We start from the raw sequence: 16,807 nt of genomic DNA, 5'->3' as shown, positions 1-16,807 counted from the left end.
CCAAACAGTGAGTGGCAGAGGTGAGAGTTGAACCCAGGTTAATTCTCTGTTTCTAGAAGGCGGCCACTCCTATAAGAATTCCTGTTATTTCAAATGCTTCCTTGTCTGAAACCCAGGTCCAGTGCCTCCGCATGGGTTGTTGGTAACCCTGGGTCCCAGGAGGTTATGCCAATAGAACACAAGCTCTGATAGGCCCATGTTGTTGTTTAGTCATGTCTGACTCTCTGCGATCCTTTGGGGTTTTCTTGGGAGTGGTTGCTATCAATTTCCTTCTCTAGATCATTTTACAAATGAGGAAACTGAGGCAAACAGACTGAAGTGACTTGCCCAGGGGCACACAGCTAGTAAGTGAGTGAGGCTGGATTTGAATGCAGGTCTTCCTGACTCCTGGGCTGTCACTCTATCCACAGCACTGCTTTTTCCAAGGTGGAGAAGCTTCAAGTCCAGGTCCAAGGACAGACAACACAAGCAGCTCAAGCTTGGAGACTCATCAGCACAAAGCCGACCCACAGATAAATCTTGGTTTTGAGTACAGTTATATCAGCACTTCACTGAACTCATTTAGCAGTTCATCCTTGGTCCAGTTACAAGAAGTTATGAGAAAGAAGCCGTTACCTCACAATGCCCTGGAGAGTGACTTCACACACTGCTTCCTCTTCTCAAGTGCATGGTCCAGATTCAGGCCGGTGGCGTCAAAGGTTCCTTTGTCAATGCAAATATGAAATCTAGTTAGTTTGGTGGAAGGCTTCCCAAAGTCTTCCCATCTGTAACTTGATGGTAGATGAACCTTCCTTTTCTATTATTCTTCCAGAAAGCTGTATTGCCAAGTGGGAATAATCAATTCCAGTAATATCAGAGTATCCCGATTTTGCCAGAAAGATCCTGTGTCCAGTTCCAATGTCAAGCACAAATGCATCCAATGGAATCTTGCATTTTTCCATCCACCTGATTAATTGGTTCATACTTTCTTCTCCAAACCACATTCCTCCTGAATCTCCACATTCTTGAAAGGCCTACAATTCTCTTTCATATGCAGCAGAGGCTCCAGGGGCATTGCACTCGCTGCTCTTGAGTGCCCAGGGCAGAGGGAGCAAAGCCAGCCTTGTCCTCTGCCTCCACAGCCCCCAGCGAGCCGGTCCCTAAAATACTTTTGATGCTTTTGTTATATCACTGTAACTTCCCAATGCAATGAATTAGAGATTGGAAGTTGAAAAAAAATGGATACGATCCTGTAGCTTACTTCGAAGATGAGATTTGCTATAAATACATAAATGCAGACCTGGGAGCACTTTTGCTGCTGTCATCCATGAACTAGGCTCACACATTGCAACTTCTCCACCTTGACCAATGAGCCAAAGTGAATGAGGGGAATGAGGGGAATGAGGGGAAGCTGGGTCCCAGTGATTGCTAGAAGATGGAACCAATGAGAGAGGAAATGAGTTAAGACGAAAGAAAATTTGCTGCCTATGGAACAGACATTCCAGAGGGCACATGTCAGGTGGTGAATGACACTGGGTTGGGACTTTGGGGTGTCAGGATTGAGGGGAGTGGACATCAGGAGATGGTGAAGATGAGGATAACAAAATGACTTCAGCTTTGCCCAAGGGAGGATGGGAGGGCTTGCTTAAGATAAACAGGACTGAGATGGGGGAGGAGTGGGGTAGTGAATGAGCCTTACACTCATCATAATTGGCTCAAAGACCTTACTCTTATGACAGTTAGCTCAAGGAGGGTATAACATACACACTCAATTGGATGGCATAATCTATCTAACCCTGCAGGAAAGTAGGAGGGGAAGGGGAAAAGGAGTGAGGGGTGAAAGAAGGGAGGGCAGAGTGGGGGAGGGGGCAGTCAGAAGCAAAACACTTTTAAGGAGGGAGGGGTGAAAGAAGATAGAAAATAGAGTAAATATCACAGGGAGGGAATAGGGTGGAGGGAGACAGTTAACAATAGTAACTGAACAAAATTTTGAAGCAGAGGCAAGAGTAATCTCAGGTGATGATGTTGATGATGATAATTGATTGGTGGATGGATTGCTGATGGTTGGAGGAAGAGGAGGATTGATTAATGAGGATTGATGGATGATGATTGATTGATGATTATGACAGAATGTATGATACTTTGCTGGGCTATTGTGAAGAAAATTCTTAGTCAAGTATAAGGTACTATATAAATGTTATCTATTACTGTTCTTGCAACAATCAATGGGTTTATTTCTCTTTAAAGTACTATATAAATGTAGTTTACTATTTAAAAAAAAAAGATGAGTAGGATGCTATCAGAAAGACCTGTAAGGACCCACATGAGCTGATGCAAAGTGAAATGTATTTTATACAAAATAACAACAATATTGTGAGATTTTCTGCTGTGAATGACTTGGTTATTTTCAGCAATACAATGATCCAAGACAATTCTGAAGGACTTATGAAAAATTCCATTCATCTACAGAGAAAGAACTGATGGTGTCTGAATACAGATGGAAGCATAATTTTTTGTTGGTTCCTTTATCTGAAGTTTTGTTTTTGTCTGTTTTCCTTTACAACCTGGCTAATGTGGAAATGTTTTGCATGACTGCTCATATATAGCTTATATTGAATTGCTTGGGGTAGGGAGAGAGGGAGGAAGAGAATTTGGGACACAAAGTTTTAAAAAAATTGATATCAAAATTTGTCTTTTACATGTCATTTGGTAAAATAAAATTCTAAATATATATATACATATATACATACATATATAATATATACACATACACACACACACACACATATATATGTTGTGGGGAAAATAGAGGAGGGAGTTTGGGATAGGGGTAGGGGTTTGGGGTCCTTAGGAATTCCTCTTTAAAGAATTACACCCTCCTGCACACAAATCCAATAGAATAAGATAATAGTTTATTTAGGGGCTGGGGAAGGGAAACCAAGAGAGAAATCCTTGGACTTCTCATGGGGAGAAGGCATGGCACAGAGCGTGGCTCTGAGATACCAATCTCCTGGAGCAGGAGACAGGCAGATACTTTTATAGAGGTCTGATGGCGTCTGATGAGGTGATGGGCTGACTGTGGAAAGTTCCCCTATTGAGGGAGGACCATCCCCCACTGATGGTGGCTGAGGGAATTGGGTGAGGGGGTGACTGGGATCTCTCAAGCCATCTCTCTCCTCTTCACACCACAAAGGCAGCAGCCACACCTAATCTTATCTTCCCAGGGGTGGGGGAGACTGGAATGAAGGGTGATGGTCCCAGAGCTAGCTCAGTCCTGATCAGGTTCCACTTATCTCTTTAGGTGTGTCTGTCCTTTGGTTTAGTTTCTCAAGGAGAAGGTTCTTTGATGTACCCCAGAGAACTTCTGGGATGCTAGGCCCTATAACATATACATATACATATACATATACACATACACATACACATACATATACATATACATATACACATACATATACACATACACATACACAGATAGAGATAAATATTTCTCTATCTCTCTATATTATATATAATACACTATATATTTATCTGTTGTATATATTATATACTATATATCTATATCCATCTCTATATTACATATGATATACTATATATCTATATTTATAGCCATCTCTCTATATTACATATTATATATAATATACCCTATATCTATATTTATATTTACATCTCTCTAATGTATAAATAAAAACAGGGCTGCCAGAGGCCCAGCAGGAGCATTTCAACCCCCATTTCATAGATGGGGTAACTGAGGCCCAAGGACACCCAGCCTGGCCTCAGGCAAACGCCAGCTATGCCCCTCTCCTTAAGGCAAGTTGGTAGCTACACCAGGGAGGGGCGGGGCGGGGCAGGGGCGGGGCGATGGAAGAAGCGTCACTTCCGGCCTACACCAAGACTTCCCCGTCCTACTTGGGCTGGTTTCCCCTTCCACACCGCTCCTCTAGTGGGCTCCCTAGACCAGGTGAGTAGGGGGCCGAGGGGAAAGAAGACCTCAGGGGAGGCTTTCCTGGGGTGGGGGGGCGGGACCAGGAGGAGGTGGAGGAGGAGGAAACTCCTGCCCGGCTGGAAGGCGGCACTGCCTCTGGCCCAGCTCCCTCCACGTGCGGGCCCGGCTCCAGTTGCCGGGACTAAGGCAGAGAGTAGGAGGGGCCAGCAAGACCAGGCACATGGAACTACATTCCCCAGAAGGCCATGCGGCCCGCGAGCTTCAGGGGCTAGAGTCATTTCCGTCAGCTCCCTGAGTCCCTGCTGAGGCCACTGCTGGGGCCACAAGCCCTGAGCCTGGGGGGCCAGTCTGGTGCTCCAGGTGCTGAAGGGAGGCTTCTTTCCCGTTAGGCTAAACTGAGCGTGCGCAGTGCGAGCCTGAGCCCCTCCACGCATGCGCCCTGGGCTGCTGAGGGGCGCCTGCGCTCTGACCTGTTCCGGGACCGAGGGCACATTGCTACCCAGCCCAGAGCTCCCTCCGGAAGCCCAGAGTCCAGACCGGCCTCAGTTTCCCCGCCTGTAAACCGGGGGGCAGTGACGCTCCCCGGTAGGAGGCCCGAGGCTCCTCTGCCTCCCCCTCTCCCTGGCACCCCCGTCCAGCCTCGGGCCTCTGGGCTTCCTCCTGCGCCCATGCCCCTGTCCCTGCGGCCAAGGGCCGGCCCCGCGGCCCCGCCAGACGCTGCCCAGCCCAGCCTGACCCCTCCTCTCGCCATTTCCTCCCCAGCTGGACATCCTCGAGCACACGCGGCCCAGAGGGAGGAGGAGATGGCGCCTGTGTCCCCCCAGGTGAGGGGCCCTCTGGGGCTCAGGACTGGGCATGAGCCCACGGGGGAGGCTCGTCCTTAGGGGGCTGCCTCCAAGACCCACTGACATTCGCTTTGGGGAAGGGTCTTCCTGCAGAGACTCCCGGGGATACCAGAGAGGGGCCCTGTCAGGCTTCCCGGGGGTGTCCTCGGTGGTCAAGGCTGTTGTCATCCCCGGACAGTGACTGCCAAGCGATCTGCAAAAGGGTGGGGGGGGAGTCCCCGAGGGTCTGCCTGGGGAGGGCAGAGCCCGCTGGACACAGGCCAGAGCAGCTGCCCGGGGCGCCTCCCTGCTGGGCCTATGAGAGCAGAGGGTCCTGTGGGTCAGAGGCAGGCCTGGAATGCAGGACCAAGAATCAGACCCCTCTGCCATCCCCCACAGCCGAGTGGGCATCAGTGGGAAGGGTCGCCTGCTGTCCAGCTTCCTTCCTGAGAAGCCACGTGTCCTGCATCTTGTAGGGCTCTGTGACATTCGGGGACGTGGCTGTGGACTTCTCCCAGGATGAGTGGAGTCACCTGGACCCTGCCCAGAAGGAGCTGTACCGAGAGGTGATGCTGGAGAACTATGGGAACCTGGTGTGCCTGGGTAAGGAGGCTCCCCTGGGACTTGGTCTCTGCTCCCCGCCCTGAGTCCATGCCCTGGGGGGCCGGAGGAGTGGGCAGAGGAGCCCAGAGGTCCTTCATCCTTGGGTGACCTCAGGACCTCAGACAGCTGGGCACCCTGGGCTCAGGCCTCTCTCCCCTACTGGTCCCTACAGACCCAAGATTCTTCCTCCAGGGCCTGGGCAGTTCAGCACCTGCAGCCCTGAGGGAGTCTTAGGCTTTGAGTGGGGCCCAGGCCCAGAGAATGAGATCTCTCTCTGAGCCCAGGGTCAGTCCCCCCACGTGCGGGGCCTGCCCCCCTACCAGGGCCTGGCACAGACCAGCTCTGCCCACCTGTCCTGGAGGGGCCCTAGGGATGGGACGCTGAGCTCTTCTCTGGCCCCAGCCCTCTCCCATTTCCCCTGAGCAGGACTGGCAGTTTCCAAACCACATGTGATTGAGCAGTTGGAGCGAGGGGAAGCGCCTTGGATGCCACGGGCAGTTGTCCCAAGGAGCTGTGGTCCAGGTGAGTGAGTGAGTGACCCCAGGCAGCTGCTGGGCAGCCTGCTCTTTGTCCTAACGGCTGACCTCATTGGGCTCCCATCCACCCTGTGAGATCAGTGCTACTGTGGTCCTTATCTCCATTTTACAGATGAGGAAACTGAGGCTGGCTGGGGTACAGGGACATTGCTGGGTTGACAGCTAGAAAGTATGTGTGGCGGGCTTTGGATCCCAGACCTCTTGACTGTCCTGTAACCTCTCCATCATGTCCTGCTGCTTCCCATGGGGAAACATTTTAAATATGGGAGGGGGGTCCCTGTGCCAGACCCCCAGGAGCATAGGGACTGATGAAGGCTACATGGGATGAGCTTCTTCATAGAGTCGCAGTTGATTCTGAGAAATGTGATCTCATGTGTCCTGCTGGGCTCAGGGAGAGAGAGGCCCTTAGAGGGCATTGATCCTTTTGCCTCCCTTCGTTTGGGTTTCCATATTCTCCACATAGCTCTTGTCTTGACCCCCATGGACAGTTTATTATTCATTTAGTCTCTTTCCTTAATGTGGATGTTAACTTTATTTTAAATTTTTTTCTGAGTTATTAAGGGTTTTTTTATTTTTAATTTTTTTCTCAGTTATTAAGAAAACAAGACTTGTTACAAATATGCCTACTCAAGCAAAACACATTAGCTCTGTCTGAAAGGGCATGCCTCATTCTGAGCAGTAGTCCATCACCTCTAGGTGGATCTCATGTTTCACCATGAGACTTTGGAATTATGGTTGATCAGAATTCTTAAGTCTTAGTATTTTACAGTGTTGCTATTCCAGTATAAACTGATGCCCTAGTTCTGCTCACTTCTAACTGCATTAGCTCATATGAGTCTTCCTAGGTTTCTTCGAAACTGTCTCTGGCTTCATTTTTATATAACAGTGGTATTTTTTTATGTTCGTATTCCATTATTTTTTCAGTCATTTCCCAGTTGGTGGCTAAGCACAGTTTCCAATTCTTTGCTACAGAGAGGGAGAGAGAGAGAGAGAGAGAGAGAGAGAGAGAGAGAGAGAGAGAGAGAGAGAGAGAGAGAGAGAGAGATGAGAGGGAGAGAGTGAGAGATGAGAGAGAGAGAGAGTGAGCATGCTAGTGTGCACACGCCCTCACTGCTGTAAATATTTCCATACAAATTGGGCCCTTTTGGTCTCTCTTTGCTCTTTGCACGTGCATAGGCTTAGTACTGGTTCAAAGGGTGTGCACGGTTTAGTCACATTTTGGGTATAGTTCTGAATTGTTTTCCAGCAGCTTCTTATTCTCACCTCTATCACAATGGGCTTGTGTGACTTTGACTCTTCTTACAATCTCTGCAGTATTTGTGATTTTCCTGTATGTTAACTTTAAATAAGAGGACCTGTTTCTCCTCTGAGGAAGATAGCCACTTTCAGTCTCTGTTTAGCTCAATTCCTCAATTTATTTTATTTTATTTTTTTTTGGTGGGGCAATGAGTGTTAAGTTACTTGCCTAGGGTCACACAGCTAGTAAGTGTCAAGTGTCTGAGGCCAAATTTGAACTCAGGTCCTCCTGAATTGAGGGCCGGTGCTTTATCCACTGTGCCACCCAGCTGCCCTGTTTTTTGGTTTCTGTAAATGAGGTTTCTATTTAGATTTTTTTTATGTAAGTTTACTGTTATTGGAAGTAATGAAAGTGATTGTTATATTTTCCATGTATCCCATAATCATGTAAATCCTTTATATACCACTCCCCCTCCCCTAGAAGGACCACTTTCTGTTTGCAAAGCATAATAACTTAAACTAGTATATGTAAATACGACTCAATGAAATTCAGTCCATGAGACTACTCTTGACTAGAATTGAGGTCCATACAGATGTCTCTTCCTTAATGGGAGGGAAATAGAGTTAAAAGAAAGGATGGGAGAATAGCATATTTTGAGAACACATCTTCTTGTGAGAAACCTTAAGAATGGAGAGAGATGAGAAAATTTCACTATGACTATGGCTATAGGAGTATGCTGCAGACCCCTTGGACAGAGGAGGGGAGTAGGCCATGAAGTCGGGAAATTGGTTACAAAATTGGCACAGCAGTATAAGAGAAGGGTTAAGGAAAAGCATGTCTTACTGTGTGGCTGGATGCCAGGAACTGTGCAAAGCACTTTGCAAATAACTCATTTGTTTGTCACAATAGTTTTGTGAGTTAGGAGCTATTATTATCCCTGTTTTACAGTTGGGGAAATTGAGGTAAAGAGAGATTAAGGGACTTGCCTATGGTCACACAGCGACTAAATGTCTTAAACCAGATTAGAATTAAGATTTTCCTGACTCCAGGCCCAACCTTCAATCCACTGTGCCACCTGTCTGCTGCCTTGGAGTGCTGGGGACCTTAAACTGTTTGGACCTCAGTTTTTGTCTTTGTGTCAAAACTCAGGATCTGATAAATTACTGTATGCCTATTGTGGTGAAAAGAACACAGGGAGGTTTTAGGAGATCAAGGATGAGAACTGCTGCTAATTAGTGCTATGATCTTGAGCAAATTAGTTAACATTTTGGTCTCAGTTGTTTCTTCTTTAAAATGAGGGAGTTGGACATTCAGTGATCATTTCATCTGATGTTTGACAGTTGTAAACATTTTTTTTTTGGTGAGGCAATCGGGGTTAAATGACTTGCCCAGGGTCACACAGCTAGTATGTGTTAAGTGTCTGAGGCCAGATTTGAACTCAGGTCCTCTTGAATCCAGGGCCAGTGCTCTATCCACTGTGCCACCTAGCTGCCCCAGAAAGTTGTAAATATTAACAGATTTGTTATTTACATTGAGCTCAGAGTGTTCTCCATCTAGCTTCTAACTGTCCATATTCTGCCATTTAGAAATTTATTATTTTTATTTTAGTATTTTTTTTTTTTGGTGGGGCAATGAGGGTTAAGTGACTTGCCCAGGGCCACATAGCTAGTAAGTGTCAAGTGTCTGAGGCCGGATTTAAACTTAGGTCCTCTTGAATCTAGGGACAGTGCTTTATCCACTGGGCCACCTAGATGCTCCCTCTAAATAATGTTAATAATAATTTATATTGACTTGTACGAATACATTCACATATAAAGAGCTTCTGAAGCTTTCTGATAGAGTTTCCTTCACAACTCTTTCCCTAACAGAAGCTTATGTTACTGGTGGTTTGTTTCTTTCATTCAAATCAAATGTAGCAGTCTTGATGGAGGACACAGATGAGAGGAGATTTATGTGTTTGATTTCTTTCAGATTGGATGACTAGGACTGAAACCAAGAGGTCATCTCTAAAGCTGGGCTTCTCTTTGGAAGACTCATTCCAGGAAAGATTTATAAGGGATAATTCCTGCGTCTTCAAGTTGAAAGAAGCCTGTGAATTTGATGCCAGGTCAGAAAGACAGCAGAGCAGTAAGGAAAAACTTTTCCAGCAAGTAAAAATGATCCAAAACAAACCTCCAGATGAAGTGAGAGGCAATGAATATGATAAAAATGACAGACACTTAATACCACGACCAGTACTTTTTCTACCACAGAGTGTAAGCATTGGAAAAAGTCTATATGAATGTGATATTTCTAGAGGCAGCTTAAGCCCATGTTCAGACCTAAAAGAATATGATGATAGGACTTCTTCCAAGAATAAGATTATTTTCAAGCATAATGAACTTAGTTATTTCTTAAGTTACAATTCAGATCTTATTGAAAACGATAGAATGCATTCTAGAGGGAAGCCTCATGAATATAGTGAATGTGGCAAGGTGTTCCATCAGAGCTCAGAGCTTATTCAGCATCAGAGAATTCATACAGGAGAAAAACCTTATAAATGTAATGATTGTGGGAAATTCTTCTGCAGAAGCAGAAATCTTATTCGCCATCAGAAAATTCACACTGGAGAGAAACCATATAAATGTGAAGAATGTGGGAAATTTTTCCGCCAAAGTGCACACCTTAGTGTACATCAGAGAAGTCACACTGGAGAGAAACCTTATGAATGTAATGAATGTGGAAAGGCTTTCTGCCGAAGTACAGAACTTACTCTCCATCAGAGAATTCACACTGGAGAGAAACCATATAAGTGTAATGAATGTGGAAAGTTTTTCCGCCAGAGTGCACATCTTACAGTACATCAGAGAAGTCATACTGGAGAAAGACCTTTTGAATGTAATGAATGTGGAAAGGCTTTCTGCAGAAGTACTGAACTTACTCTCCATCAGAGAATTCATACTGAAGAAAAACCATATGAATGTCATAGATGTGGGAAGTTCTTCCGCCAGAATTCACATCTTATTGTACACCACAGAAGTCATACTGGAGAGAAGCCTTATGAATGTAAGGAATGTGGGAAGGCCTTCAGCCAGAGCAGAAACCTTAATCTTCACTGGAGAATTCACACGGGAGAGAAACCTTTTGAATGTAATAAATGTGGGAAAGCCTTCCACCAGAGTTCGCACCTTACTCAACATCAGAGAATTCATAGTGGAGAAAAGCCATATGAGTGTAATCAATGTGGAAAGGTCTTCCAAAGGAGAGCAAAGCTTATTGAACATCAGTCAATTCATACTGGAGATAAACCTCACAGATGTAATGAATGTGGGAAAGCTTTCCGACTGAGCTCACAACTTAGTCTACATCAGAGAATTCATCTTGGAGAAAAACCTTATAAATGTAACGAATGTGAGAAGGTATTTTGTCAGAAAACAATCCTTAAGATACACCAGAGAATTCATGCTGGAGAAAAACCATATGAATGTAATAAATGTGAAAAAGCCTTCTACCAGAGTTCAGACCTTACTCAACATCAGAGGCTTCATCAGCTTAATATACACCAGAGAATTCATCTTGGAGAAAAAACTTATAAATGCACCGACTGTGGGAAGGTCTTTACTCGGAAGATAAACCTTCAGATACATCAGAAAATTCATACCGGAGAGAAATCATATAAGTGTAACAAATGTGAAAGGGCCTTCTACCAGAGCTCAGACCTAGCTCAACATCAGAGAATTCATACTGGAAGAGAGAAATCTTACAAATGCAGTGAATGTGGGAAGGGTTTTGTCCGGAGCAGAAGTCTTAATCTTCATCACAAGATTCACACTGGAGAGACATCATATGAATGTGATAAATGTGGGAAGGCTTTCTGCCGAAGCATAGAACTTATTCTCCATCAAAGAATTCACACTGGAGAGAAACCTTATAAATGTAATGAATGTGGGAAATTCTTCCGCCAGACCGCACATCTTACTGCCCATCAGAGGAGTCATACTGGAGAAAAGCCTTATGACTGTAAGGAATGTGGAAAGGCATTCAGAATGAGTTCACAACTTATTCTTCATCAAAGAATTCATCTTGGTGAAAAACCATATAAGTGTAAGGAATGTGGGAAGTCATTCCGACAAAATGCACATCTTATTTCACATCATAGAATTCATACTGGAGAGAAGCCATATAAATGTAATAAATGTGGAAAGGCCTTCCGCCGGAGCTCAGACCTAACTCAACATCAGAGAATTCATACTGGAGAAAAACCTTATGAATGTAGTGAATGTGGAAAGGCCTTTGCCCGGAGTAGAAGTCTTACTCTTCATCAGAAGATTCATACTGGAGAGACACCATATGAATGTAATGAATGTGGGAAGGCTTTCTGTCAAAGTACAGAACTTATTCTCCATCAGAGAACTCACACTGGAGAGAAACCTTATAAATGTAATGAATGTGGGAAATTCTTCCGCCAGACTGCACATCTTACAGTACATCGGAGAAGTCATACTGGAGAGAAGCCTTATGACTGTAAGGAATGTGGGAAGGCATTCCAATTGAGCTCACAACTCAATATACACCAGAGAATCCATCTTGGAGAAAAGCCTTATAAATGTAATGACTGTGGAAAAGTATTTAGTCAGAAGAAAAACCTTCAGGTACATCAGAAAATTCATACCAGAGGAGAGAAGTCTTACAAATGCAGTGAATGTGGGAAGATCTTTGTCCAGAGCAGAAGTCTTACTCTTCATCACAAGATTCACAATGGAGAGACAGCATATGAATGTGATGAATGTGGGAAGGCTTTTTGCCGAAGCACAGAACTTATTCTCCATCAAAGAATTCACACTGGAGAGAAACCTTATAAATGTAATGAATGTGGGAAATTCTTCCGCCAGACTGCACATCTTACTGCACATCAGAGGAGTCATACTGGAGAGAAGCCTTATGAGTGTAAGGAATGTGGAAAGGCATTCAGAATAAACTCACAACTTATGCTCCATCAAAGAATTCATCTTGGTGAAAAACCATATAAGTGTAAGGAATGTGGGAAGTCATTCCGACAAAATGCACATCTTATATCACATCATAGAATTCATACTGGAGAGAAGCCATATAAATGTAATAAATGTGGAAAGGTCTTCCGCCAGAGCTCAGACCTAAATCGACATCAGAGAATTCATACTGTAGAAGAGAAATCTTATGAATGTAGTGAGTGTGGGAAGGTCTTTGTCCGGAGTAGAAGTCTTACTCTACATCAGAAGATTCACAATGGAGAGACAGCATATGAATGTCATGAATGTGGGAAGACTTTCTGCCGAAATGCAGAGCTTATTCTCCATCAAAGAATTCATACTGGAGAAAAACCTTATAAATGTAATGAATGTGGGAAATTCTTCCGCCAGACTGCACATCTTACTGCCCATCAGAGGAGTCATACTGGAGAGAAGCCTTATGACTGTAAGGAATGTGGAAAGGCATTCAGAATGAGCTCACAACTTTTTCTTCATCGGAGAATTCATCTTGGAGAAAAGCCTTATAAATGTAATGAATGTGGGAAGTTCTTCCGCCAGAGGCCACATCTAATTGCACATCAGATAATTCATACCAGAGGGAAACCTAAAGAACATGGAAAGGAATTTGACTAGACCTCAAATCTTATTCAGCATTGGACAATTCATACTTGAAAGATGCTGTATAAATGTGAGAAGGTCTTTCAGAGCCCAGAGCTCCTTTCTCTTTGACATCAGCCAATTCATTCGTATTTGGGGGGGGGCAATGAGGGTTAAGTGACTTGCCCAGGGTCACACAGCTAGTAAGTGTCAAGTGTCTGAGGCTGGATATGGACTCAGGTCCTCCTGAATCCAGGGCTGGTGCTTTATCCACTGGGCCACCTAGCTGCCCCCAGCCAATTCATTCTTGACTATTTACTTTTTTTTTTTTTTTGCATGGCAGTGAGGGTTAAGTGACTTGCCCAGGGTCACACAGCTAATAAGTGTCAAGTGTCTGAGATTGGATTTGAACTCAGGTCCTCCTGAATCCAGGGCCAATGTTCTATCCACTGTGACACCTAGCTGCCCTCTGACCAATTCGTTAAGAGAAACTTTATAAATATATTGAAGGTGATTAGGCATTCTCTCTGAGCTGACAACTTAGTGTACCTCATAGTATTTATGTTAGGGGAAATTCTTTAAAATTTAATGAATGTGCAAAGATCTGCCAGAGAGGAAATGATAATGTACATTAGAAAACTCATAAGGGCTACACATAGGGACTGGACCTGTTGCTTCGCTGATACAGGAAGCTCCTAGATGAGTAAATTCTATCAAATTAGGCTTTGTGCCTTCTCTGCACCTGAACTATAGAGAGTTGCCTTGGTAGAACCAGGTGGCTTCCCCAGGTTAAGTATGTGTCAATGTTGGTACTTGCAACCAGGCCTTCTGGATTTTGAGACTTCACAATGCTATATTTGCCCTTTAAGAATTGATACTGGCTGGGCAGCTAGGTGGCACAGTAGATAAAGCACTGGCCCTGGATTCAGGAGGACCTGAGTTCAAATCCAGCCTCAAGACACTTGCCATTTATTAGATGTGTGACCCTGAGCAAGTCACTTAACCCTCATTGCTCTGAAAAAAAAAAAAAAAGAAGAATCTATACTAGTGATGTCTGACACATTTAATAACTGCAGGAACGCTTTTTGCCTAAGCCTACAATTTAATATATATTAGAGAATTACTCATGGAGAAAAACCTTAAAAATGTAATGAATGTCCTTAGGTTTTTGATAAAAGAGGAAACCTTAATGTACATCAGATAATTCATATGGAGAGAAGCCTGAATTCATTGAATGTGAGAATGCTTTCTACTAGAACACAGAATTTACTCCCCAAAGAATTCACATTAGACAGTAAATAAAGTGAGTGGGAAAGTCTTCAAGGTGATGCTGTAGTTTATTCAACATCAAATGTTTCTTATTACATAGAAACTATGAATGTAATGAGCATCAGCAGTTTTTCCCTTAGAGCCCATGCCTTATTTTATGTCAGATAATTGTTACTAGAGAGCAACCTAATGAATATGAGAAGTCCTTTCAACTGAGAATGTGTTTTACTCAGCGAGTTCACATTGGAGAGAAACTTAATGAATAATTATTAAGGGAAAGTTTTTCCTCCAAATGCCTTACTTTTCACATCTATCTACTGAAGAGAGAAAACTTACTTTTAATCAGTATGGAAAGCCCTTCAAAACACAGACTTTGTTCAGTTGTTTCTGTCACATTCAGCTTTTTGTGATCCCATTTGAGGGTTTTCTTGGCAAAGATAGATAAATGGTTTGCCATTTCCTTTTCTGGCTCATTTTTTACAGATGACTAAGGGAAACAGGATTGAGTGACTTGTCTAGGGTCAAATAGATAAATTAAGGCCAAATTTGAATTCAGGAAGATGAGTCTTCCTGATTCTACCCCCAGTATCCACTGTGTCACCTAGCTGCCCGATAGTTCTTACTCTTAATCAAAAATGCCTACTGCAGAGAAGACTTATGAGCATGCCCACTGTAGAGCAGAGTTAATGAAATGTAATGAATAAAGATGAAAAGTGTGCATTGTTTGATGGACTGTGGTGAGTCAGTACTGTTGTAATATTTGGGGGAGGTAAGGATTGATCCAGCTATTCTGAAAAGCAATTTGAAACAAGTCAAAAATTCACTAAACAACTGATCTAGTCATATATCTCAGCATATATCTTCAAAAGATTAGAGATATAAAGAATCTGTACAAAAATACTTATATCAGCATGTTTTGTTGTAGCAAAGTATCCTAAATGAAACAGGTGTCCATCAACTGCGAGATGATCAAATTGTGGTATGTGAATGAAATGGAATATTATTAAACTGTAAGGAAAAATGAGCATAATAAATTTGGAGAGAGCTGGGAAGACTTGTATGAGCTGATCAAAAATGAAATGAACAGAACTAGGAAACAGATTTACAAAGTGATCACAATAATTTAAAATAAAACAACTTTGCAAGGCAGTACTTGTCAAAGCAATGACCAGTCATGATTTCAGAAAACTGGCAATGAAGTATGCCACCCATCCCTTGTCAGAGAGGTGATAGACTGGAGGTATACAATGAGAAAATCATTTTAAGACTTTACCACAAGACATAGGTAATATGTTAATTTATTTTGCTAAACTGCATCTATTATGAGGAAAGCTTCTGTTCAGGTTGGTGTGAGTTTGTGAATAATAATAGGTTGTGATTTTTTAAAGGATTGTTAAAACATTTAAAGAGTTCAGCCCCCCAAAAAGATGTTCAAGCTAATTTTATTATTACTGTGTTAAAATTTATATATGCTTTAAAGAAGCAAGCTATGTGAACAGAACTTAATGGTCCCTATACAATCACCTTTTGTTTTTTTGTGTAATGAAGTGTTTTGTGAAGATTAATAAATGCAAAATAAAAATTAATTTAAAGAAAGACCCAAAATGAATGTAATGAATGTGAGGATTTCAGTCAGAGCATACTTTACTGTAAAATCAGAATATCTGAATGAGTAGAAATCCTTTAGAGGAAGCACATTGTCGTTTGATTTCCCATAGCATTGGTTTCAGTTAATTTCCTCTTATGTTTTTCAAATCAATAGTCAATACACATTTATTAAGTACCTACTACGTGTCAAACACTGGAGATACAAAGGAAGGAGGAACTCATAATTTTAATGGAGACAACATGCAAACCACCATGTGCAAATGATACATATGGGATCAAAAGAAAGTAGTTAACAGAGTAAGATACTTGCTTTAAGAGAGGTTGGGGAATTTCTTGTAGAAGGTGAGATTTTAGTTGGGACTTGAAGCAAGGAGGTAGAGATGAGGGAGATCATTTCAGATGTGGGGGACATCCAGAGAAAATGGCAAGAGTTCCATGGAGTGGATTGTCTTGTTTATGAAACAGCAAGGAGGCCAGTGTCATTGGAATGAAGAGTACAGGGGTGTGTATGGTATAAGACTGAAGGCACGATGGGTGCTAGGTCATAAAAGGGTTTGAACACCAAAGGATTTTGTTTTTGATCTTGGAGGCAATTTATTGAGTAGGAAGGTGACATACTCAGACCTCTGCTTTAGGAAAATTGCTGGAGGATGGGCTGGACTGGGGAGAACCTTGAGGTAAGCAGACTCACCAGCAGGCTTTTTTAACAGTCCAGGTATAAGGAGATGAGAGCCTAGAAGAGTGGTATTAGAGGAGAGAATAGGACTTATGCAAGAGATGTTATGAAGGTGAAATTGACAGGCTTGGGAACAGATTGGATATAGGGAGTTAAGTGAGAAGTTGAAGATGACACCTAGGTTGTGAGCCTGGGGTCCTGGGAGAATAGTAGTGTTCATAGCATTGATACGAAAGTTTGTGGGGAAAGAATGAGTTCAGTTTGGGATTTGTAGAGTTCATGATGTCTATGAGATCCAGTTTGAGATGTCTCAGGCATTTATTTGGAGATGTGAGACTAAGTCAGCAGAGAAGTTAGGGCCGAATAAGTAGATTTGAGAATCATCAGCATAAAGATGATAATTGAATCCTTGGGAGCTGATGAGAACAAGCAAAATAGGATTGAGGGAGAACAGAAGAAGGCCCAGGACAGAGCCCTGTGGGATACCTATAGTTAGTGGGAATGACCTGGGTGAAGATCCAGCAAAGGAGAGAAAATGAGAAGT

General features: G+C 43.2%; 1 protein-coding gene and 1 pseudogene across 1 annotated transcript in view; one reads left to right on the top strand and one right to left on the bottom strand.

The window, feature by feature from the left end:
* Positions 1 to 12,876, top strand: part of LOC122746409 (zinc finger protein 850-like) — a 42,804-nt gene extending 29,928 nt beyond the window's left edge. The window contains exon 8 of the mRNA XM_043991987.1: positions 9,587 to 12,876. Coding sequence (XP_043847922.1) covers positions 9,587 to 12,746 — 3,160 coding nt within the window. The 3' untranslated portion in view covers positions 12,747 to 12,876. The remainder of the gene's footprint in view (positions 1 to 9,586) is intronic.
* Positions 536 to 1,325, bottom strand: LOC122746251 (annotated as a pseudogene).
* Positions 12,877 to 16,807: the final 3,931 nt, after the last annotated feature.

This window comes from Dromiciops gliroides, chromosome 3 (genome assembly GCF_019393635.1).
Source record: "Dromiciops gliroides isolate mDroGli1 chromosome 3, mDroGli1.pri, whole genome shotgun sequence".
Lineage (NCBI taxonomy): Eukaryota > Metazoa > Chordata > Mammalia > Microbiotheria > Microbiotheriidae > Dromiciops > Dromiciops gliroides.
The sequence above is the reverse complement of the archived record's forward strand: the minus strand, read 5'-3'. Positions and strand labels throughout refer to the sequence as shown.